The sequence below is a fragment of the Corvus cornix genome, chromosome 3, assembly GCF_000738735.6.
Source record: "Corvus cornix cornix isolate S_Up_H32 chromosome 3, ASM73873v5, whole genome shotgun sequence".
NCBI classification, from domain to species: Eukaryota; Metazoa; Chordata; class Aves; order Passeriformes; family Corvidae; genus Corvus; species Corvus cornix.
Genome location: NC_047056.1, coordinates 49,717,745 through 49,744,261, shown reverse-complemented (window position 1 = coordinate 49,744,261; position 26,517 = coordinate 49,717,745). Strand labels below are relative to the sequence as shown.

At 38.7% G+C, this 26,517-nt stretch overlaps 1 protein-coding gene across 3 annotated transcripts in view; it reads right to left on the bottom strand.

Moving 5' to 3' along the window:
* PDE7B (phosphodiesterase 7B) overlaps positions 1-26,517 on the bottom strand; it is a 172,074-nt gene that overhangs the window by 22,657 nt on the left and 122,900 nt on the right. For all 3 annotated transcript variants that reach the window (XM_010399373.4, XM_020583646.2, XM_039568187.1), the window contains 3 exons: positions 15,874-15,957; positions 2,851-3,002; positions 1,528-1,591 (listed from right to left, as the gene is read on the bottom strand). In XM_010399373.4, coding sequence (XP_010397675.2) covers positions 1,528-1,591; positions 2,851-3,002; positions 15,874-15,957 — 300 coding nt within the window. The remainder of the gene's footprint in view (positions 1-1,527; positions 1,592-2,850; positions 3,003-15,873; positions 15,958-26,517) is intronic.

Sequence of the window (26,517 nt, the reverse complement as noted above, 5' to 3'; positions counted from 1 at the left end):
CTCCAATGAAGTGAGCTTAGATGACACCCGTGTATTCAGAAGTCACTTATATGAATTACTGCGCTATATAATCAAGACTTGATGGCATGGTTGTACCAACGGAGTGCCATTCTTGTGTCTAGATGCCATAAAGCCATGTTTGCTGTTTCAACACAACAGGCAAAGTGTTTTTAACTGGAAGAAGGCACACTGACACAGTTTTAACTAGAAATCTTTTGACAGGCTTGTCTGAGAGCAACGTCATCCTCGTAACTCAGTCTGTCTTCAGAAACAACAGAAACAAGAGTGGCTTTTCTGCCACGTCGGTTTGCCATATTGTATTCATTAATTAATTACTAAAAATCAGCAGTTTGGAACTAAATTTTTTATTTTACATATAGCTGCACAAAAATGTTATTAACCTACGTAAACTAGCTCAGCTACAATTGCATCTCATAACAATGACACAGATGGGGAAAATGAGTTGCAGCATTTACAGTCTCAAGTCCCACTGTAATGTTGCACTGGCCTTACTGTAAATCCAATACTGAGAACACTGGCAAAATTGAGCCTAACTAGTATTACATGGTCAATTACACATAAACACAGTATTTAAAAAAGCTTGCACTGCTTAATTCAGCAGCACTGTTTCCATAAAAGTTAGAAAAAACACCCCAAATCAACCAATCCATACTACATATAAACGAAGTTTGAAGGGAGTCTTTTCTTATTTAATGTAACTCAGGAAAGAAAATAAATATCTGTATGAAGAACACATGGAAACTTACTTGGCCTTGACTACTGAGCAGGGGCACAGAAAGGTAATTTAGAAGAACTATGCTTTTGCTTCCCAGGCAATTTACAATACTCTTCACTCTTCACTGCCAGTCACTCAGCTAAATGACCCTCTAAACCAACCTTTTCCTACACCTTCTGCCCCAACCAAACCTAATTAGATTGGGGGTGAGGAATGAGGACTCTCAGTTCTCTGAGCACTACAATAAGGGGAGAGGTGTGATCATGACCCTCTTCAGCAGATCAAGAGGTATTGCCTAGACATTCAGGGGGGGGAAGTGGGATGGTTTTACAGGCATACATTTAGAGAAAACACTTCACAGATTTTTACTCTCTTAATAAATTTCCTAATTTTTGCTGCTGAACAGAAGCAAGGGTATCTTCACTCAAAGGTCTTTTGTATTGATAGAAATTGACTGATTATGGAGATCTGGATTTATTGACCAATGTATCTAACAGGTATATTTAAAGTAGCTTGGGAATTTCCCAGGTAAATTAAACAGGAACACCTTCGTGAAAAGGTGACAACAACATGCAGGAGATTAGATTGATACAAAAGCACTCTTTAAACATTACCCTGTAGTTCAGGAAAAACCTGAAAAAGCTCCAGGATGTGATTGTAAGAGAGGTTAAATGTGGCCAATTTCTCTTCAGTAATCTGAACTGGAAACATTTAGCAAATAATTAATTAGGGATTTTTTGAATAGTCATTTATGAGAGATATTTAAAAAAAGACTTAAAAAATTTACTTACCATTTGTCAAGCGATCAAACAAGAAAATGTCAAAATCCCACATTCCCACTTTGGATAGCATATGCTGGAAAAAACAAATGTGAAAAGGCTAATGACTGGTATGTCACACTGTAAAGCAGATTTTAATTATTATTTCACATTAATCAGTCACAGGATTGGTTACTGCAGCTTTAAAGCTTTGTTTGAGAAACCTACAGAGGTTGTATTTGAAATATGAGAAATCAGGCTAACGTAGCTGTACTGCATAAAATATCACTTGCACTTTTAACTGAGGAGGTTTTGAACATAACACTAAAAATACCTTCAAAATGGAACTCAAAACAAGGAATAATATAAACCAAAATACTATGAAAATATTCCCTTTTACTGCACAAATTCTTTATTGTTCCTTCATGTCCCCGAACTGTCTGTGCAAATTCTCTTAGGCTTTTAATACAGTGTTTTAAAATCTTAGCTCTCAAGGTGAGTATGAGTTACAATGTGCTAAGCAAAGCAGTACACAGGAATAGCTTTTATAAATTTGGATACAGTGCTACCGTTAAGCCCACTCAGACATGCAGAAGAATCCGTCATTACCACCAAATGCAGTGTTCTTACAGCTACATCAGTTGAGACAGGAGATTGATTCTGGACTAGCTGTATCACCTACAATGGGAGTGAATGAAATACACATTCACTCCCATCTCTAGTCTATATTCAAACAGTTGTGGATTTCTTAATTACTTTCTAACACCTGGCAAATAATCACCTCTTGCAGAGAATAAAAACTGCCTAGGCACATAATCCCAATGCCATCAGTTGTGCAAGTTTTGCTCAGAAATACCATTCAAAGTGAGTATAAGTGCTGCAAAATAAGATAATTATATTTTGATCATTGTGAAGTTCTTTGCAGTCAATGTTCACTGTTTCCTAGCCTTTGCCACTATGGAGAGCTATCACAGGTTGCCTAATAGCTGTTCCATACCAGCTGAGAGACACCTGTCTTTTTTAAAGTGGATGAACTAAATCCTGTGTCAGGGCTGCACTTAAATCAGTAACTTAACCAGAAATCCTTCATTCTTTATTAAATCCAGACTATAATTCAGTTGTTGGAACCTGAAAACGCTGAATAGATGTAGCAGCATTTTCTGTTGCTCTGAGACCTAAGCCTTCGAGGCTGTAACCATAAATAGGGAATGGACAATCTGTTTGTTGTGAGGCAGACATGTAACGTGGGTCATTTAAGAAAGATCAGCCATAAATTCGGTTATTTGAAGACTGAAACAAAAGTGACACTCTCTGTAGTATTATTAAAAGAAATGGAGATCTGGAGACCCGTCTTACCCTTGCTTGCCCAAGGTAGTCCTCATCCAGTAGGTACAGAGAGGCTTGTGGTACAATTCCACGCAGTAACCGGGATGCATGGAAGTATCTCTGGAAACTTAACAGTCTTTTCACTTTTTTCTTGGTGCCGATTTCCCCTGAGAGTGTAGTATCTGTGAAAAGCAATCAGTACTAAAGCCATGAAACCCAAGATGATGGATGACATTAACAGTTTAATAGGAGAAATAACAAAAACTTTTAAATAGTAATAGAAAAATCATGAAGTTCATGCTTCTTGCCAAGCCACATGAAGGAGCAGTATTCAAATCACTCCAGCATAATACATCTGTTTATTTCAGAAAGGAAATACGTTCCAGAAAAGAGATTACTAATGTAGGTCTTGGAAGATCTGAGTTCAGTGCATGCCTGCCACAGCCTTTAATGTGACCCAGGCTCAGTCACGGGGGGAAGGGGGTGATACATCCCCTAACTGTAGGCGTCAGAGGGAGCCTAAATGACTAGGCAGAGTTAGGTACAAGGAAAGCTGCTCTTACCCTCTCTGCCTCTGTTCCCTAACTATACAATTGAAAATAACATTACCTTGCTACCTCACAGGAGTGTCATTGGAATATATTAAAAATTGCACAGCACTAGAGTAACAAGGTGATCTTGGGTATAAAATCAAGAAAGTGACACCAAAAGAGAACTCAAAATACAGTTTGAAAACACAAACGTGTGACCCACTTCTGGAAAATGAAAACAAAGAGAGAAAGAATAGGTTAATAATCCTGTAGCATTATCTGTTATCCCTTCTACATATTAAAACAAATTATAAATGAAGAAAATATTTTAGCTCTGCAATGAGGAAAGCAGGTATATTCAGATAATACAGGTATTTCTGGTTACACAACAGAATACGTTCTTTTCACTCAGTACCAGGATAATTCTAATTCCCTAATGCTGTATTAGGAGATTTTCATATAGGGCTAAATGTGACACAAAAAATCAAGGCAGTTTTATACAGTGATTAAATCACTAATTACAGTAATTAAATTACCTTATTGTTAGTAAGAAAAATATGGAGGCTTTCTAAAACTCATAATGGTTCAGGTAATTTCATTTGAACTCTTAACAGAACCTCACATACAGTTGTGGTGTTTTCATTTTGCAGTCTGGTATCAGTTTTGGAAAAAAGGGAGGATAGAAACTTGACAGGTGGTCAAAGGTAGCAAGATTCAATACAGTTTTATTTGTAAGACAAACCTTGTAAGACACTGAAGATTAAACAGTCCTTTGAGAGACCAGTAATGATTTCTTGAGATAAGAAGTTCATAGCAATTCAATGGATTTCAGGTTTAAGTAAGAGTTCATGAAAAATATGCATGCACTGAAGATGACTCTCTCTATTCTCTATTTTTACATCTCTTTTTATGAAAAAATACTGAATATTTGTTCTGCTGTGAAATTGAAATATCACTTTGCCTGCTGTTTCTATGAGTGGCATTATTCTGAGAGGATTTTCAGAGAAGTCGCTAAGGTTTTTTTGGATCACAGATAGTTCAGGATTTGATTTCTCTAACAGCAGATGTGCGAGCACCCTCTGTAGCAAGTTTCTTCCTTATTAAGTAATCCAACAGCTACTGAGTGGCACAAAGTCAGTAACAACATAAAAAAACCCCCATCCTTAAGTACTGACTATCAATATGACTTCCAACACCAGCAATCCTCATGGTTCTCATGGGCGGTCCAAAGACCTCACTGAGCTTTAATAATATAAAAACACAAAATAACTTTATTGCAACTTGACAAGTCATGTGGTTTCCAAAACGCAAACAGTAACAACACCACTACTGTATCAGCCTGAAGGTCAGGTTTTCATTCATGATGTGCCAGCACCTGCCTTTATTTTCTCACACATTTAAAAAGCTGGAACAATTTCATGGCCTGTTGAAGGAGTGACTAACGTAGGTGCGAACAGTTACCCAGTGGCAGTGACAGGTGGAGGAACCAGAAGACTTGTTTTTGTATTTCTTTTCATTTATACAGGGCTGCTACGAAATGGCTGGCATTCCATTTATTTCCTGGATAGCAAAACACTCTTAAAAGAAATTCACTTTTTAAACTTGTGTTAGCTGTTTCCTAACTTTCCAACTTCCCTATTTCTATCTTTGCCCACAAACTGTCACTACTTTCAGGTAACAAGTTCAAGTTTTTAAAGTACAAAAAACTTTATTTTTTTACATGAAAAACTAGAATTTGCTCCCAGTAGTTTTTATCTAAGTTAATATCTGTTTTTTCAGTTAAAGACAGATGACTGAAATTACCACCTACACTCTTAAAACTGTCTTTAAAACTCACACACAGAGTTGCTGCGGATGATGTGAAGGTGAAGGCTTGGCCTGAGTCCCAACAAGCAGCTGTACATTGGATTACGAAGAAGTAGTTATTTTATCCTTTGGATTACCACATCATTTCAGTACCATAAATAATACTTGCCAAAGCACAAACACATCAGATGGAAACAAATAACTTCTTATTATGAAACATATCTTCTCAACTGAAACATCAAACTTGCTGCCCATTGGTTGTCATGGGTCTCAATTCAAATTTAGTCATCAGCAGACAGTGCCCCTGAAACCTGACCTGATGCTTCAGGTGAGTGCTGTATGCCAATATATTATGCAAAAAAGATTACCCACAATAATCTGTTGTCCTGTATTTTCATTCATAAAGGAAGAAGTTCATAATACTGATAAAGAACTGTAGCAAATGTAGTTTCAAAACTGGGCTCTTGACAGGACAGCCCAAATCCAGCACTGCAGGCTATCCACATGCAAACTCTGGATGTCGACTTAAAAGAATATCATGTTAAAATCACATCCTTTGGGCCATTTCAGTAATAACTGATTTGCCTTTGAATCACAGGACTTATAAACTGATTGCTATGACCCATTACAGATTACTGTGACATCCACAATAATGTACTTTATTATGATAGTGTCTTGCATAAAACTGGACTAAGACTGCCCTTCTCTGAGCACAACACACCCCAAACAAGTATAATCTCATCAGCATTTTCTCTTCCCCTCCCAAGATCAGTGCCAAAAAAGAGAAAAGCACAACTATATTAAGTTGAGAGATAAAGGTTGATTAAAACAGAAGAGCAAAAGGCAAAGCAGCCAAGAGTGAACACTCAAATTCTGCCCTCAGCTCAGCAGTTGCATCTGAATCTCCCAGAAGCAAAGAGCCATCCTAGCATATGGGATCCACCAGCTGACACAAAATCAAGATGCAGGTTGAAGATGAAATTAAGGGTTTATGTGAATGATTTATAGTAATATGCTGAACATACTTCTTCTTTATTGACAACTGTAAAGTTCAATTTAAATCGTAAATATAAAATTTTGATGACAACATATGATACAAGTCATGCAGTGCCTTCAGGTTAAATTGAATTACAAAGTAAATTAATCAAAAATATTACCACCGATATTCCAGAACTTCAACTGTGGAACTATTGGTACTAAAACATATGCTATAGCATCTGGTTAAAAAACATGAACTGCAAAGCTCACATGGGAAGGATTCAGTAATTATGTGCAATCTTGAAATGAACGTGAAAAACAAACAAGAATGTCCTTTGTTTATACCCATAAAACTTCCCTCGAGAATTGTGTTTAACTTTAACCATTGTGGCAACTTCTGAATGTTTTGTTTACCTAAAAAAACTCCATCATCTGTATCTCTTAAAAGATGCCCATTCTCATGCTACAGAGTTACTGCCTAGCACACGGTTGCAGAAACTCTCCTTTGTACACTGAACAAAGTTATTGTATGAATTACACAGACATCTTGTATGAATTACATACATGTTTACAGAAGTGTTCATACAAGCATTCCTCACAAAGCTCAACTTCTGCCTTCAAAAGCTCAGGCGGCCTGAGCTCGCAGCGTATCTCCTGCTGTGTTTTAGCAGGCAACCAAAGTGTCTGCATTTTTCTTCAGGTAATTTGATAGCCACATCACACACACACACACCAGCAGACCATGGCTGACGTTTGCATTACTGCACGTGGCCCTCAAGAGGTTAATAAGCTGCAGGAATCAATGGCTGCCTTCTCTCTCCTAACACAGCTCCTCCAGTTACACTCATCTGCTCGCCTTAAATTTATCTATGCCTCACTACACACCAACCTCTGTTATTTCAGGGAAAGAGGTTTCCTGTACTGGGAGTTGCTACCAGTTTTCTTTCACTTTTCTTTCACACTGCTGCGCTAGTGCGTGCCCACAGTCAGCATGAATATAAAAATGATGGAGGTTATGCTAACAATGGTTGAGTTAACATCCAGAAATGATCACATAAATCAAATTTGGACAAGGATGTACTTAACTCTACATCAGACATTCATTACATTGTTACTGTTCTTTCAAAGTAAACAAACTTGGTTATGCATTCAAATAAACCCTATGAGTTTTTCTTCACAGTACTGCCTTGTGTTATTTTATTGCACTTCAGCATACAATAAGAACAGGTCACCCAGCAGCATGAGTGGATAAAAAAAGGTTTATTAATTTTCGAAAGTGAACTGATTCAGAAAAGGAAAATGTTTTTCCCCCCTTCTTTCCTAAAGGATGCAGAATACATCACGTTCTCAAGCAGCTACCTTTGACTCATACAATTTATAATACCCTTTCCCCTCTTCCAAGGATGCAAAGGCATTCCATACACAGCCAGTGCACACCTGTGAAGAGCCAGGCAGGATGGGTAGGAAAGTGCTGGGGTATCTGGAAGATAAGGTGAGAGGGCAAGTCCTGCAATTTAAGGTCCAGACAGTCTGCAAACAGTGAGGTCTCTGGGAAACAATTTTCCGCACTGGTTCCTGGCCTGACAGCTGGTTAGAAAGCTTTTCTTTGAGAGCCTGAGAGGTATGTAATTGACTTAGAAGGAATAGCTGGTGTTTGTCCACTTTTTTTTTTGCATGTAAAACCATGCCACGCATTTAGATCACCTTTACTGAGGTATCGTTCGGCATATTCATTGCATGCTTGGTTGCTGAATTTTTCTTCTAAAGAAGACTGCATAGCACTGATGATAGAAAAGAAACTGCTGTGCCTTCCTAATACCTTCTCACATTAGAGATTTATCATATTGTCCAAAAGACAACAGCAGCATTAGTACCGGCAGTTGAACTAGCAGAGGTAATCTAAAAATTAATGACAAACGTAGTATTTTAAGTTTGAATTTTGGAGAAAGCACTGGTCAACTAGAAGAACAGAAAACCTCTTCTGTCTGCACTGTCTAGGCCTTCCTGATATATCTCACCTTGTAGTCCAACTACTTTTCTTCTTTTTCTTTCTTCAGAAAGGAAACACTGAAGTTTTGAAGAAAGGCCTGAGAAAATGCACAAAGCACCAGAAGCCCACGGAAGGACTGTCACATAAAAGCTTTCAGACTAATGCAAAAGGACTAAAAAGCTCAGATGAACACCCCAGTTCTACTTCTTAATCATCTGTGACTGGTGTAAGAAACTAAAAAAACATGACTGATTCAAAAATAGTAAGATTGTGTCAAGTTTATCATCTGAATATACACTGGTCACTGCAACTAAGAAGACAGAGATTAACACCTTGCACTGTATTGTAACTACAAACAAAAAACTGTTGTACCGAAATCTTGTAAATGCAGAAATCCTCATGAGACTGCCTCAAACTATATGGAATCCCAAAAAGTTGGGTTATAAACACTTTGTTTTTACTTGCTTCTCTAACATCTAAAATATTCTTTGTTCCTTGACTTCTGGTAAAATTCATTTTTTGGTGATAACAGAGATCAAGTGTTCTCTGTTAGCTGCCATTGTTCATATAGGTTGCAACTGCATTATTTCTCTTCAGAGGGGTAATCTTTTTTGCAATTAGGCAGAAGCTGTGAGAAAGAGAGAGGGACCCTGGACACATCAGAGAAAAGCACAAAATTAGAAGTATAGCAAAAGAACTTTAAAATTTTCTGTTTTGAGTAAAAATTCTGTTCTCCAACCACGTGCACAAGTGCACAAAAACAATGCAGAGCCCTGTTTACAGAGGAGATACTCATGTGCTTCTCTGGCTAGTGTGAGAGGTTCTGAGACACCACCTTTCTAGGTGACCTGGCTTTGGAGTTTCCTCTTCTTTGAACATCACTCAAAGTGATGGTGGCTTGTAACAGCTCCGTTTCCAACTCATAAAGTTCCTGCACAACTGCTGGCGTCTTGAATAACATTAGTCATGCAGTTTCCTCCTCATCCCAAAATACATTCTTTTTGATACTGTTTGAAAGAGAATACAGAATTTAAGAATTACGCTGATAATCCCACTTATATACTGAATAATCCTATTACAAGTTCTGGAGAAATTAGGGTTTCAAAGACCACTTAAGTAACAGAATATTAGCCATAATAACAGGAAGAGGAATAGATTAAATCCAAATTTAAGATGAATTTAGATGTGTTTCTTATCACATTTTGAAGCCTTTATTTGGGCTATCACTCATCTTTATGCAAACAAACATTTTGGCATCTTTTATTAGGGCTCCTCCAAGTACTTAGGAAATGGCATGTTGTGTTCTGTTTTGCCACAAACTCATTGTCATTTCAACATGAACCTTTGTTCTGCCACTTCAATCTTTGTACAGCAGTCAGGACCTTTTCTTCCTAAAACTGCAAATGTTCTATAGCTGATTACAGTTTCTCCAACAGGAAATGGTGCATCCCCTCCTCCTTCACTCCCCTGGAGAAAAAACAACATAACCTGTAATAACAGCAAACCCAACTTTCATTTATCATTTTAATGATCCCATCTCCTTGTTCTTTCTTTTCCTCTGGTCATTTGGAAAGTACCCTCAGTTATCTTCAGTACATCCTTTCCCTTTTCTAATCAAGGAAAAGAAGGCGGGGTGGCACGATGGGTCACGCATCATTTGGCAACTTTTAAAGGGACATCTTCAGTTAACTGAATCCCAAGTCTGTACTAAAAAAATAAGTTACAAATGTGTGTAATCAGGCCAGTGTTCACTAAGACTTTGTGTGTGAAGCACACGTAGGTTTTTTGTCTGTTTTGCTTGCTGTCATGAGTCCTCCTGAAGCATTCATAACCCAAAATGATGCATTTTAGCATATGAGGGCATGTGCATCTATCAGTTTTACATTCTGGCTTTCATTTTTCTGCAAATGTGGCATTTAAGCTAAACAAGGAGCATGAATGGCAGGAAGCAGAATATACTTTTCAATCAAACTCTGTTACTAAATTTTGCAGATAACAACACTTACAAAAATACAAAAATGCAAACTCTTCCACCAAAAAAAACCCCCAAAAACAACCCCTTGCTGTTAGTTGATGAAAAGGGTGAACTGGACTGACTTCCAACGACAGGAAGAATTTTTTAATATAGTGAGAAGTTACCAGAAAAGAAAACAATCTTCGTGCTGAAATATTAAGAGGACTCCAATTTCTCTTCCTTGAGTAGGTGACTGATAGCAAGGCCACAGGCTGACCAGCTCTGGAAATGTTCGTCCCATTCAAACAAGCTAACCAGATTAAGAAGTCTATGTGTCTTAGGGATGTTGATGAGTATCTTTTGGATGGGCTTATCCATGAGGAACTAGGGGTATTATGTAGAAATAATGCAGACCTCATAAGATCTCTCCCTTTCTAATTTAAAAACCATCTGGAACTTTGGATTCATCTCCACAGTCTGGGTTGGGATCCGAGTAATCCAATCAGTCCTTGAAACTTCCTCACAAGACTTTTAGTGTCCTAATTTAACCTAGGTCAGAAATATCTAAAAAGGCATCTCTCACTCCTACTGCTTTTTCTAGCCAAAGGCAACAAAACAAGGCACTTAACCAAACTCTTTTTAACCTCACTCAATTGGGTTCAGGTTGCTTGATGGTTCAGTTTTGGGTTGGTGGCTGCGGTTAAGTTTTATTTTCACTGGAGATGGGCCCTACCTGAAAGCCCTGGAGTGTTCAAAATCCAAACCCAAAAATGAATGTAAATTTTGCAATGGACCTTTCTGTAGACAGGCAGAAACCACAGATTCAAATGTCCACAGACTTTGGTTCTTTGAAATGGAGACATTTTCATGACTTCGTATCTTCCCTTACTAATCCTGACAACACTCTTCATTTCTCCAATACCTAATTCATCATACGCCTGCAGAGTATGTGATGAATTCACTTTATTTACAAACAAACTGAAACCTAGAGTATTTTGCTTGACTCAGATCAGACAGCAAGTCAAGGACAGAGACTGAATGTTACCTAATATTACCATTTATCACCATTTGGTGTTAGAAGTACATAATCTGTAATAAATTAATTTGCCAACCTAAGCTTAAAGCAGGTGGGGTTCTTTTGGACTCAATTTCTGCATGACAACATCATCAAAATCCTAAGTAATACAGAGACATACCTTTGGAATGTCTACGGACATGTTTTGACATTTTACATATTCTCAGATCTCACTCTGTGTTCCTGTTGTGCAAGGTGTAAGAAAACAGAAATCTCTCTGGGTAACATTATTTGGGTACAGAAACTCCAATTTGCAGGTCACATGCAAAAATACTGAACTGAATACTGAAGAAGTGAATTAAATATTGTCAATTATAAAGTCTAATAATTTTGTCATTTACAAGCCAAAATTTAATCCAGATAAAAGCTTAGCATAAACAAGATGGGAACTGGAGAATTTATGTCTCAAGAACCTCCTTGTCTTCTGACTTGCATGACAAGCATATTTGTAAATAATAAGTTACTATCTCAGCTGTAAACTATGTTATTTTGTTACTGTACTTGATTGAACCTAGCAATATAACAAAGTATCTAACATAATTGCAATTGGGTGAGGTCTTCTTGCTTATTGCTTCATGTTTACCTACAAGTCTAGATTTATCACAAGGAATTCCCTCAACCTTGAGCTAAGGCAATGAAGAAATGTGCCATCACAGCCACCAAAAAAACTCATAATGAGATAATGAAATCCATTTAAATCAATGCATATTAGTTACTGGTGGGATCTGGTTCAATGACTCACTGAACAACTTTGTGAATCAGAGAACTAAATTATTGCTTACCATAGTTATGCTCCTTTATTCCTCAAATCCAAACTATACTTTGCTAAAAGGAAAATTGGATTAATTTTCACTGTAGAAGTGTTTCAAATCCTAAGTTATTACCCTGAAAATATTCAGTTTAACTCCTTTTCTGTCCTGTGAACACAGTAAGGTTCACTTAATTCACTGAAATGCAGAAGTGCCAATGAGCTGCCAATATGAATTTCAACCTGCATCAGGATCAGTTTCAAGCTTGAGCTACTCAGTTCAGAGCCAAAATGTCCTAAACTTTGTGAGGTTTGGTTTGGAATTAATTGAAGAGAAAACTCTCATCCTATTTTCCTATAAACAACCTATAGCGCTGTGCAAAATCTCTCTTATTTTAGGAGTTTGTAAAGTCTGATATTGGTTCATTAGGCCTCATAGTGAACGTGGAGCCTCAAGTCTCATATGGGGCTCATTTTTCTCTGGCAGATGTCAGGGGCCACTGGGAGGAAGTGGTTTGGTTGCCCTATCAGGACAGAAGGAGGGTTGGTGGGCTTGCCTCCAGTGGATCTCCACACCAGGCTGACAGACAGCAAGCAGCGGCTACCACAGCTTTCCCTTGCTGCAGGAGAGGAGCTGCTACATGGCTTCCCCTCAAGCTCCTGACTCAATGCCATCAACACAGAATCTGGTAGGTCATGCAGGTCTCTTTAAGTTGCAAGGACTAACTCTAGAGGCTGGGGCAAACATTCACTCCTCAGAAAACAGAACCAAGGAGTCCTCGATAACACAGGGCTATTTTACACTCAATTTGGTATTCCAGAGTAATCTTAAGAGTCCCCAAACGCACCAGTGCAACTATGCCTAGGAAAGCTTGCAACTAGGGAGAGAAAAGATGGGAAGATACTAAAGCCCTGCATCTCCCCCAGACAGCATTCTGGAAAATCCTCATGGTCCCGACAGCCTGGCAAAGACAAGGTGAAGTAACACTAACTTTCTATATACTGCAGAGAATCACCAGAGGAATGTGTAGATGGTATCACAGATACTAGCTCAAACAGCAAGAAGTCAACATTAATCCAGTTGGCTTTGATTAGGGCTACAGAAGATCCCATTTTCAGAGTGCAGGAAGTTTTCTTACCCAAAAAGACTTGGTGTCTTAAGTTACACAGCAACTTTACTGTAGGACTCCAGAAAAAACAAAAGATATGGTCTAGTCAGTGTTAACCCTTAACAGACAAAGGAAAAATCCATTAGTTTGACTGAATCTGCAAGTACACTCAAAAAGAGTTACATTTAAGTAACCTTTAGTCTGACATTAAATATCAATGCCCTATATTTTTTTTTAAGTGTGCATTTACATAATGGATATCAACTCTGTTCAAGAATGAGCTTCAGTGTTTTCCCTTACTTTAAAACAAGGCTGGTGCTGTTATTTGGAACAGTATTTCAGATGAGAGATGGAACAATCACTATTTGAGCTCAGTTTGTTAGTGAGAAGCTGTTATGCCGCATTTGTTGATGACCTCTGAGGATATTTACTATAGAAGTTTCTCTGCCTCTTCCCTCCCTCACTCTAACATCTTTCAGGATACAGTTGCTACCTGCCAGTTACTGCCCCCAAACAAATGCAACAAGGTGACAAAATTTTACTTCAAGTATTAGTTGGGTACTTTTCAAGAAACTGCGCAGTAGTGACATTTACATATATTTCTTTTTGATAGGATGAGCAGCACTGTGTTTTTTGCTGCTTATGTGCTTATGTTTTTTGCTGCTTCTGCACAGCGGAAATGGATTTAACAGACAGATGTAGATGAACAAATAATACAAAAGCCTGTTTACTTCCTGGCAAAACACATCTGCATGCTCTGACACTGGGCATCTTCATTTACTTGTAGGTCACCAAGTGAGCCAGGCCCAGTGCACTTGCCAGCTACACAATCAGTAGCCAAATATCTAGAAATCTCATGTCATTTTGCACTGAAAAATTAAGCCAACACTACTCCTTAGTCAGAAAATGGTAAATATATAAAAACCTGAAAACCATGGGAAATCCCAAATCAGGATCACTGCTTTCCCTTACAGAGATCATGATCAGCCATACGGACTTATTTCAGATTATGGAAAAGCAGTACAAAGAGTAAGCTGGAGGTCTCTGTGACAGCACGGGAACATAAAACCCCAGGTGTCCCACCCTGCTGGACCAGCGGTGCACACACAAGGAGGCACCACTTTTCAGGTTCAGCAGTTATGGTCAGAGGGGTTGTGTGGAGTGCCTTGCTCCTGGCATGATCAAAGGCTGACTATTCACCGGAACATCCCTTGCCATGGACATCTCCCTAGACAGCCCACGGACAGCACCAGCATTTCCCAGAGGCTGGCAGGATTTGGAGGATGGTAGGATTCATCTACAGGGGTTAAAAGTGAAAGCCCTTTTTCCAGAAAAAAAAACCTGGTAAGTTTTCAGTTTCTTTACCCATGAAGAAGAAAGAACAGAAGAACAGAGTTTTATATAAAGTGTAGGTATTCAAAATAAAAATAAGTAATTTAGTCACATTTGAATATGAATATATATCCACTTCTACTTCATGAATGAAAGCTGCTTTATTTTCTCTCAGTCTTTATAAGGGCATGCATGACCAGTACTACTTCCAACTAGCCTACACCTGATTTTTCTTCATGTTTTTCATTGGCAAGTCAGAACTAAACTGTCCTCAAAACTCTGCTCAACCAGTAAGTTATTCCCTCTGTCCCGGGAAAACTGATGGACCCATCTTCCCCCTTATGTCTTTCTACATCAGCCGTATCAAGCTCTCCGATGGACTTACAACCCAGAAAACATCTTTAATCAGCAAGACTGATAGCAGCACGTGGCTGGGTGGCAGTAACTGCTGGCGTGGATGAATGCAGTCCGTCAGAGCCTGAGTCCTCCCTTTCCCAGGAGTTCCTCTTTACTCCTGACTCCCAGCCAGTCCTCCTGCTTTACTTGTCCTCCCTTCCCCTTCCCCAGGCACCCAGACAAGGAGGTACAAAAAGGAGAATTCAAACTCTGGTTTGACAATTGTACTTTGATAAAAAGCACAATTGCCAGAAGCATAACAGTGTCAGCACTAAAACGGTTGCAGTCTGTTTTGATGAAGACAGTGAGTAACAGCTTTTTTCAAAGCTTACATGGAGGGGTCTGTGCAGTACACAAGGACAAATCGAGATCTGCTTGTGTCTGAACACTGAAGTTAACACAGCTGATCCAGGCTGAACGCTACAGGGCCCAAGACTAAGCTGTCACTGTTTTTTAATGTTATTTTTTACACACTCACTAATGGGTTTGCATCAGTATAGCGTCCATCAGGTGAAAAAAAACCCAACAGGGTCTTGATTTTTTTTTTTTTTTTTTTTTTTTTTTAGATTTGCTGTCCTTTATTTACAACAGTGGCAAAACAACTTCAATAAAAATGAGGTTAAGATTATTTTTAACAGATGTTCACTGCTGGCCTGACCCAAAATCCATTGACGTCAATGAGAAGACTCCATGGGGCTTTGGATTGGGTTCTAATTGTTGGAAAAATTAATGTTATTATAAACCACTGGTCAGTGCTGTCACATGCTCCCCTTCTGTGCCAATTCTATATGACCGGATAACAGCCTCACATAAATCTGTTCCAACTGTTGTCTAAGAGGCTAAAGGACACAGAGGTTTATCTTTTTAATTCTGAACTGCCCCCTCTCCTTCCCCAGCACACCCCATGGCCCTACTGTATTTACATTTGACAGATTGAGCATTACAGACACTATTCATACAATCAGAATATTTCACAGCCAGACACCGGGTGGAAATAATGGAATTAATGCTGACTGTGTAAAGACAGCTGAGCTATAGATATGTATGAGATGAAATACTTTGGTTTGCATATTTTCAATAGAGATTTTTATTTATTTGTATTTAAATACAGACCTGAAAGAAGGGTTGCACTTACTGTTAAGAAGACGGAAGTCTATAAATGGGTAGGAGCCACGGCGCTCGGAGACAACCCCTGTCTGACCTCTCACCCGTGCATCTCCTGCAAAACACAAAATCCCCAGAGACATTAGAAGGGGCAGCTGACTTTCTCTGATGTTTTGATCTTGATCTATTTTTTAATACAAAGTGACGACATTACACTCCTCCAGTGGGAATACTAAGGTCCAAAAAATCATCTCCCATGACATCCCTGGGTAATTGGGTAAAGCAGTACAGCTGATCCTCTTATGAGAACAAAGACACAAAAAACCCTTCATTGCTGGCCGGGATTAAACCACAACATTATCCTATTGAACAGCTTCTTGCCCAGCAAGCAGACTCTCATTGCTTCAGCAGTAATGCAGACATCTGGGGTTTTTTTCCCAGGCAAGAACAGGTAGGACTCTAGGTAGGACTGTCATGGCTTCACATACAAAGCCTAGTCCAATCCTGGACTAGGCTCACAATCCAACTGACCTCCAAAGTTGTGGGACTGGTCTCAAAATCAACAGTTGATTAAAAAATCCCCCCAAAAAAGTATGAAGATTTTTTTGAAGTTAGGTGGGTGGTTTGTTTGCTCGTTTGCTTGTTTGTTTGTTTAACTTTCTGCTCTTTGAGCACTCTGGAAAATGCAAGCCTTCTCCTCAAACACTGCTGCTGTTTTATGTAAGTGAAAACCTGATGTTCTCAGATAAGCATTACTCTCGAGCGTTAGTAAGTATATCCAAAGATGATAAAGTGCCAACACAATACTAAGAATTAGTACTGCTGTGCAATTCACACTGACTAGTTCCTGACTTACCATGTAATATTCGTGAAATAGGCAAAACTAATTTAAGGAGAAAAATGCTCCTCAGGATGAGTAAGAGTTACAAAACCTCTCTCCAAGTAGATAGGAAGTAGTGGGAAGCAGATGTCATTTTTATGTTTCCATAACTTTAAGTAACTTGTAGTGCAATGTAATTGTTTCTTTACAGGCAAGTATCAAGACCAAAATATTAAAAATTCTTAAATAAGATGAAGTTTGGAGACTTTGGAGGTCCTAGTTAGAGTTTGGAGACTTTGAGGTTCGAGTTAGAGTACTCTAGTTCTTCACCATACTAATTCCTCTTGTACAGAAACAGAGACTGCAATATTGAAAGCATACCCACTGCACATCCTTACACAGCTCACACTGTAGTCCTCTCAAAGTTTGCAATAAATTACGAATTATTAGTTAGTTTGAATTGCGCTTCCTCTGGGATACAAATATAGCATCTGACTAATCTAAACAGTAATTTAAGAATTTGGCTGCTAGTGCTAGCTTCTACTGCTTGTGTTTAAAAACAAGAAAACATCATGTAGCATAAAAGAAGGACCTAGTTAAATGCTGCTATTTTTTTTCTATCTAATGTTCACTTAAAATGTGCTTACAATTATGTTTAAGGGAAGAAAGCCAAGTAGAATTATTAAGTTAAATATTTGAGGTGGAGAAAAACTTCCGTGCCCTCTAGGGGTCCTTAGAGATACGAAAGACACAAGAGTGTGCAAGCAAATTAAGAATATTTCAAACACAGTCACTTTTGATTATAAATACAAATCTACGTCCTCTCACCCTTACTTTCACTTTGCTTTTTTGTTTCCAGAGACAGAACACATGTTCCGTGTTCTCAGCTCCTGCTTGACAACCACTCTAAGGAACCAGTCCAAAGCAACTCAAGCTGCTGCTGACCCCACTTACCCCTCCCGATAGCAGGGGCAGGAGGTGCAAACCTCTACCTGCTCTTCAGCTGTTCCACTTCAAAGGTATGGTAATGCCGTGGGTCTACCTTCATCAGCAGTTTAAAATTACATGCAACTTGTGGCAAGGAAGGTATATGAACCCATCCCCCCGCGTCCTCGCGTTAAAGAGTAGAAGGGTGGAGCAAATAGCTGTAGAGTTTGTAAAACACCGATGCAAGATTCATCAGCACCCACAAGCCAGAGCCCATGAAGCAGCAGTCAGACTTAAAAGCATTGCTCTCTACCACAGGTAGCCCCATCAGATTGGCTCATGTGTGCAGAAAGAGTAAGAATGGCAAGCATATGGTACACATTATATAAACACAAAAAAATCAGGCAGGCTTGAGCCTGTTGCTAATACAGGCATCAGCAAATTAAGAATGGGTGTGAATTCAGAGCATGCCTTGACCAAGGCTTTTGTTTTTCTGTAGGCACCAATCAATTAACAGGAAACTGCAAGTAATCCCCTGCATTACACACTGATAAACATGTCACTTGTGACTATATCAGCAGAGACATTAAAAAAGAAAACCAACAAGCAAACAAGAGAAATTCAGACTCCAAAAATCTGAAAAAACACCCAAAGCATATAATACTATAAAACCGTCAAGACTGATTTTCTTTCTAGACATGAAATAACATATTCATCAAATCAAAGGACGTACCATAGTACTAGAGAAGATCACATACAGTCATGTATCAAAGATTGCTTAACTCTGATCTCAATAGTATGACCCCAAATTTTCAGGAAAAGAATGCTAAAGGTAGGTGGGCAACTTTAAAACCAAAGAAAACACGATGTGGGCTTACCAAAAGCAGACCATACAAGATAATTACCTCAAACAAAATAGCTAACTGTTAGAGAGAAGGAAAAGAAAGCAATACTGTAGTGCAATTCAACCATATGGACTTCATTGAACATACAAGAGAAGGCAAAAGATGAGTACCAAAACTGAAGACTAAAAATAAGAAGATAACATGGTACACTGATAGGAAGCTTTTGCTTGGGAACAATTACCCCATGATCTCCATCAGCTTTAGAAAATTCATACTGGGAATGGTCCTAAAGAATTTTTATTGATGATCTTGACACAGAAGAGCACCAGTGATACTTGAGGATAACACAATGATGGGAGATACCAGGCATTAACAGCTACAGCTATTTTAAATTAAGTTCACTGCTGCTGTCACCTTTTCTGTCCCAGCTGCTCTGGATGTTCCTGGCAGCCCAGCTTCTTCCCGTGGTGCTGCTGTCTCACGTAGAACTACAGACTAGCCAAATTAGATGCTTATGTACACTATTCAGAGCAATTCAGCAAAGAGAGGGGAAGCAATGGAGCTATTGATGCCATTAGTAAATGTGAATGAGTTTTACTAACTAGCAAAGCCCAGGAACTGAAGTCATGGCAAACTGGTGATGATTCCAATCAGCTATTTGTGTAATTTTACATTTTTTACAGGCAATATAATTTTGGGTTGTCTCTAGCACTACAGGAATCTATATGCAGAATAAATCTGCATCCCTGCTGACTTAGGAAAAGCCACTAAAATCTTTATATTCTTATATGATTATTAACTTTATCCTGAGGGAAGGCAAGTTTCTGATGAGTCGAAGATGTTATCAAGTAGCTCTACCTCATGAATTTGTTATTTCAAAATACTTCACCAGGTGCCACCTAGTCTCTCTTTGCATCATTAGAGAAAGATTAGTTAGGAAGTGGTGGTGGGCTAAAACAACCACACCTCCCTTCCTCCATTTTTTCTTGGCTCATGTATTTGGCAAATATTTATATACTTCCCTATTACTTTTAATTACATCTAAGTACACTCAACAGAAAGACCAGGAATAGGGATTGCACCAGATATACAACTTATCACATGGATTTTAATTTCCAAGAGGCAAGGGCTGTTCATGGCAACATGCTCGATATTATTTTTTTGCTTTGACAGATTACTTTGAAGCTGACTTTCACCAGTCTAGCAGACCTTTCCATCTCTTTGTCTCCACCTTAAAAATAAGGCTAAACAGTTGTTCTGACGATTTATGTAATTAGCAATTTTAGATAAATAATCCTTTTTAGAGCAAAAGGAAGGATTCTGTAGTAACAAGGCAGGAAATTTTGACAGCTCATTGTGTTCCCAAATGAAACAAGCAGGGTGAAGGGAAATGGTCAGGGTACAGGTTCTCCTTGACTGCTTTGGGCTGAAGATGCAAGGCTGGAACATCTGCAGCTGCAAACACCAGGGGTTGCATCCTTACTGGCGCCAAGCTTCCACAAGATCTGCCAGCAGGGACATCTCCCAGGGGCTACTGTGCTCCTGAATTTTACTTTGTTCTTGTTAAAACAGACACTAAAGCAAACCAAATAAGCCAAAGCAACCTACATAAGGAGCCAGTGCTGTGACTGACATGCATGACAGCATACAGGCATAAGAAAATTGGCTATGGGGCAAGAACCATGGCACTACTGCAGCCATAGCAACAAGGGCACTTCAAGATGGTTCAGAAGGGTTAAGAAAAAATGAGGCAGCTCTTAACTGCCTTTCACATCTGGAGGAAAGAGCCATCTGCACCGAGGAAAACAACTTCTCCAAGACTTGCCTGAAACGGCATGAGATTCAATTTCACTGAGCAAGCACAACAAATTAGGAGAGAAAATAGGGCCATAGCTGTGACAAAACAACAGAGTAGCTTCATCCAGCAGAAGTTAGGATGAACCACCAAATTATTGATTCTATTTAGTACACAGCTCCATGTGGTAAGTCAGGAATACCACAGCAAATTCACAAGAGGTTACAAGTATTTATTCCAGTCAAGCTTTCTTACAATCTTCATTCCAGTATTTCTTAAGTTGACTGTTCAGCGCACATACTGCAGTGGCTGACAACTTTTCATGGCAAACCAAGCAGCAGTAGTAAGGCCTCTTGGGGGCTCCATGGAGCCCATGGCTCCTCCATTACTTCAGTTACGAAAAGGCTTGGGATTTCTGACCTGAAGGAAGAGGACCTGACGATGTTTTAAGCATCAATCTGGTTTTAGTGGAAAGATTTCTAGAAGAGAGGAGTGTTGCTCTGTAGAAGTAGCAAACTCAGATGAAAAGTTACATTAAAAATGAGTATCATAATAACTGGAATTATATTTTTATTTGAAGAGATCTAAGACTGGTTCATGGTGATTCATGCAGGTTTGGATTATTTTCATTCTGTTGCATTAGTGCTATAAATGTTACTGTAAATTCTTATTTGTAGGAAGCATACAGATTTCTCATGTGCATCAGATCTTCTGAACAAAACCATTTCCTCTGAACAGACACAGAGAGACTGATTTAAGGGTTACAGACTCAGGACGATTTCCCTTTGCAGCACAAGAAACTGTAGCAGCCACCTCACTTTATTCATTTGTAAGCACTGAATTTTTAAGCATGCAAACATTCCAAAATGTAAGGTTTTCTGTGCTGTATGCTGCACAGTTCTATTATTTCTGCTAATAGTCCTAATGAGCTCAGAAGTATTGATTTTATCCAATGTATTCTGCAGTTTTGTTTCAAAATGCTCTGCAAAGGAAAGGAACTGCTGCTACTCCCTTTTTCTAAAAAGGGGATAAAATGATGATGTAGAAACTGTAATTCAGTTTTGTAGACTTTTTTACATAGAAAATAATTTAACTTCCCTTGTAGTGGTCCTACCCTGTGAATGAATTATTTTTATTTATTACCAGTCAATTACTTGAAGTTCAGCTATTAAAAATTCCTTTTCCAGTCACAGATGAGACATTTCACGCATCCTCTGTTTTCTTAGTATTTTGAAGTGAATGATGGCTCTTATGTTCAACAAGAACTTACTGGTACTGCTTTACTGTATCTGCCAGCTCTAATTTCTGCCCTCCTTTACTGACCAAAATCCATACCACTGTTGTATCTAAACCTCTCAAACAGTACTATCACCACTCCTTGTGCCAATCAACAAAATGCTGTCAGTGTTCATAAAACCCTTCTCAATGCTGGAATTCTCTTGGTATGTCTTACGTGGACATAGAGAAGACCCTAGAATCTACAGGCATACCTTTAACAGCTGACAAATGAACAAGTTAAATTAATATTTTACAGACACTCTTGAAATCCTCTCTTAAACCATATCATATGACATCGGTGACTTTGGTGAAAAGACTGAACTGATGTATCTTGAGGCAAAGTTCTTACAACATGCAGACTTTGTAGGAAGTTCTTGCAGATAAGTGAAAACCAAGAGGATGAGAAAATTGCCATAGAGAACCAGATAAGAGCAGTCATCAGAAATTCAGATACTGAAGCAGTACCCACATTTCCCTCTTCACAGACCTGTTTGTTCTTGCATAAGCAAATGTAGAGCCTGCAACACTAACATCTGACTGAAAAAATGGCCAGAGTCGACTGGACAGACATCAACTCTTTGTTGCATGAGCTAACAAAGGTAGGTTTCCAAACTGTCAATGTATTATATTGCACTGGAAATTCTTTCACTTGTTTTTGAGTTTGATAATGGGCTACAAATTATTGCCTTAAGGTCAAACGTATTTCCCACACTTCTAGGCCTAAATGAGTGAAGTAGGTGCCTCCGCCCAGTGACTAATGCTGAAAGAGACTGAATTACCTTTCAAAGACCCATGTTTCTGGCTTTGATGCAGATGGAGTCTAGGACCCTTTTTTCCTAAATTAGATGCCATGATTATAAGCAGAGCCTAAGGGGGGAAGAATCCAAGACCTCACCCACGAGGATTGTATTCATAGAGCTGAGACCACACCAAACCCCTTACCTGTGAGTATGCCTGCGAGTATGCCTTTCACCATGATTATCCCTGTGACTATTTGGTAATAAACATAACAGATGCATCCACCTTTAGTTTATCAATGTAGGCACACCCTCAAAACACGTATGTACTGTGTACATTCATACAGTGCAGTATTAACCCACAGCTCAGTTAAACTAAAACCAGCATTTGTTATGCAACAGCCATCAGAGTACTGTTCTGGATAAAATGCAGTAACTTATCTCTTTGATTCTACTGTGTGGTATCTACTTAACTTTCAGTGTTTTCTAGATAAAAATACAAAAGTTTATATAAAAGTTTACATAAAGTGCTAAACCACAGGACACAGAGAGGGAGTGTAAGAACAGGCAACTTGCACAGCCTGCTTAATCAGGAACTTTTCCTTCCAAAGACATGACAGATTCAGATACAGAAAGGAGCTTGCCAGTACAAATTTTGCAAAATTCAGCCAATGGCTCTCACATGCAGACAAGTGTTGTTACCTAGCAGGAAAGAATAGGGAGTTGTTGAACTAAAACCAGGAGACAGGTCTTAAAAAAAATAATCCAACAAGAAAGAATGGAGACCTGTATACAGCATTTTAAGTGCAGAAGACAGAAGTCATCTATCACCACCTCCATACTTGAAAGTCACGGTTTAGACAACCATCTTGACTTAAGTAAATATTTTCCTTGCACTGTATTGTAAAGAGCGAGCCATCTACAACCTAGAGGGGCTAAGGTCAATAGTAAGAGAGGAAAAGGAAGGCCTGGGAGAACAGTAGCATACAACTGGTGGCATCTTGAGAGTCTCTCTGCTGCAATCCCAAATGGAAGCACTCCGTCTGACTTCAGGCTTACCATACTGCTGCTGCTCAGCAGGGTTGAGGCAGTAACAGAGGTCCTGGGGCACTCTGCAGGTGACAGGATCCTCTTAGTAAAGTGGATACAACCATTCCAAGTTCTAATGCTAGGAACCACCTATTTCTATCTTGGAATTTTGTACGGCATTATTGGCGGGCATTTCTGTCTCCAAATAATGATCACTGACTTGACAGGAAAAGTGCCCTATAGATAGGGCACTGAACTGTCTTGATATTCTTGTCTTCCTGAATGGTTTGATAGCTTATAAATTGCTCTGCATGAGAGGATAGGAGCCATGTCAGCAGAATCAGGTTCCTGCACTGCCATCATTGCTATTACTCTAGAGCCCTGCTGGAAGGCAGCAAAACTTACTGGTTTTCCTACAAATGAAATTGAATCGTAACATTTTAAAAACTAAAGGATACATCCTGCAATGTTAAGAGCTGTAATAAAGGTAATAACAGCTAGAGCACAGTCTTAGCGACAGGTAGTAGGTTGCATTACCATGGCAACTTTGAACATAATATCTTACTGTCATTCTATTCCCATCCCTCTCCCAAATAAATTACAGCATAAATAAAAGAACATTATTAGTTATTCAATTTGAAATTTTTTGATTCAAGTCTTCAGCTAGACTCTCAACTACTGAAATAAACATGTATTTAATAATAAACTTCTAAGACATGTAGACTCCCAATTCCAAGTCATTAGGCTTTCATTTTGTATAAAAGAAAAAGCACAAAAGATCTACATTTTGTCTAAGCCCAATGCCAAAAAGAGGTATAGAATTCAAATCTCTACCCCCAGTGCATTAGGTGCAGCTACTTCTGTTGTCATTCCCCAAAGATAAGGATTTTCTTCACTTATAGATACACCAAAACCCTCAGTTATCCCAAATATGATTTACATTTTCTTAACTGTAATAACATTCTAGATATAGATAGGTCTTTCAGAGACCCTTTTTTATTTGCTGAGTTCTCTCAAACATCTACATTTTATTATATGGATTTCTGATTTGAAGATTGTCAATGCTTTAAATGCTTCTACTGTGAGAACACAACCGGACTCCTTGAATCCACCAGTGAGAGTTTTGCAGTTAAAGAACAGACTCTTTTTCCACAAAAAGTTGAGCTAATTGTCGAGCATTTATTCAATCAAGTCTGCCGTATTTTCTGCATTCTCATTCCTCACCCACCAATAATATTTGTTAAGTGATCTCTTAAGCTAACTTTTCATTTTTTGTTCTACAATTTCCTCAAGAACCACTGTTTGTAAGTATATGCCTTTAATGGGTTGCACTGACTGAGCCACAAGGTATCATTCTCATTTTCTGCTAAGGCACTATTATGTTGGCAAGCAGAAAAAGGTTGATACTACAATCCATGTAAATCTAGCACAGCCACTGCTTAAAATTTGATATATTATATATACTTAATTTATGCAAAATAACAATTGATACAATGACATAAGTATTAATGAAAAAACGCTGCTAATTCCAAAGCGGAACAGAACAAGTGGAACTTCTTTTTTTCTTTTTTTAAATGTTCAATAATTTGGTATTAACATGTTTTGTTTCTGAGAAAAGAGAGGTAATGCTTGGAAATATCATGCAGGATGATAATCATAAGCCCTGAGCTCATTTCCTGGTTTCTTATGGAACAAACTGTTTTCTTTCCATGCCTCAGTTTTCCACTTCTGCGTTTTGTCTGTTCTGAGTAGACAGTGAGTTCTCTAATGCAGGGCCTCATTGGTTCAACAGCATTTTCTACCTGCAGTTCTGGTCCTGGTTTCTACATTACCACAATTCAAACACTAATTATCTCTTATTTTTTCACAACCAAGAGTTAAGTAAGACAACACAGAAGAAAAGGAATGCAGAGGGGTTTACTCGTGCCATTAAATCAAAATTTGCTTTCAACTCTTTAACGTGACACTTAAGGAAATTTCCCTCTATTTCCACAGCTTTGCCCACAAGATTTTGCCACCCTCCCTTTCCCATTAAACTACAAAAGGCCCATGTTTAAAATCATAAGTAGTAATACAGCAATTGCCATTGACTACTTTTGGAAAGCCTAACATTAGCCAAAACCTCAAGTCTATCAATAGTTTTTACAGAATGGCAGTCAGCCTGTGGAGCCAAGTAGGAAAAGCACAAGACCCTCTGAATTTGCTGCCCTCTGATTTTGTGCTGAAATTGCACAGCTGCCATTTGCCTCACACAAGGAGATTGAGTCTCTGCTGATTCAGTCTGTCTCACTGTATCTAACGTGGTGCTTGCACAACCCGTTAAGGTGCATCAGTACCAAGCCAATGTTGGAGATGAGTGAGTCACAATAAACTACATTTGTCTCAATCTTGTGCATTAACCACAGGATGATCCTTCCTTGTCACAGTTTCTGCATGCTTCATGTCCTCTTATCCAACTCTGCTCTGCACTATACATATATATGTATACACACATATCCCTAACTCTTATGTGACCCTTCTTCCTCGCCTCAGACTCAGCAGTAATTCAGCCTCACATCTGCCCACTGCCTTCTCCTGAGGCTGGAGTACCATGCAGTGGTGTAGCAACCAGTCCAGCAGCACTGGCCACTTATACTTCTTCATGGGGCTACCCCAAGGATCTTCATGGCTGCAGAGAGCAATGATAGGGAGAAGGAGGAAAAGGAAGCACTGAGCATTGGCTTGGCAGCACAGGAAGGTGCCTGTTATATCTTGCAAGAGAAGACTTTACTCACGACCTTAAGCTTTGCTCTGATTAAAAGCTGTATCTACACAGGAGACTGCAGGAACAAATGTCTTGAGGTTAATAATTTGAATTATTTTTGTACATTATATATTGCAATAAATTATTCTCTTTCTTTTGAATTCAAAAGAAGTATCTATGGTAAGTAACTGTGAATCTTCCTTGTTATTTTTAAATTTGGTCTAGTATCTCCATGGAATGTACAAATACCTCCACTATTGATCAATAAGGCAAGAGAATTTTGTCCAAAATAAGCACTGGTTTTTAGCAATAAGGTAACCTTAGCATTATTTGCTTATTCAAGATGAGTATTTCCTGAGCCAGTCCTAGGCTAGTCCACACCTTATCATGCAATACTCCTTAATCATAAAGTATTTTTTTAATAAAAAGATAGCGTAGATAGGTAACGTAACTATTCAGAATGGAATCTGTTCCATTTTGATGCTGGACGCAAGAACAAAG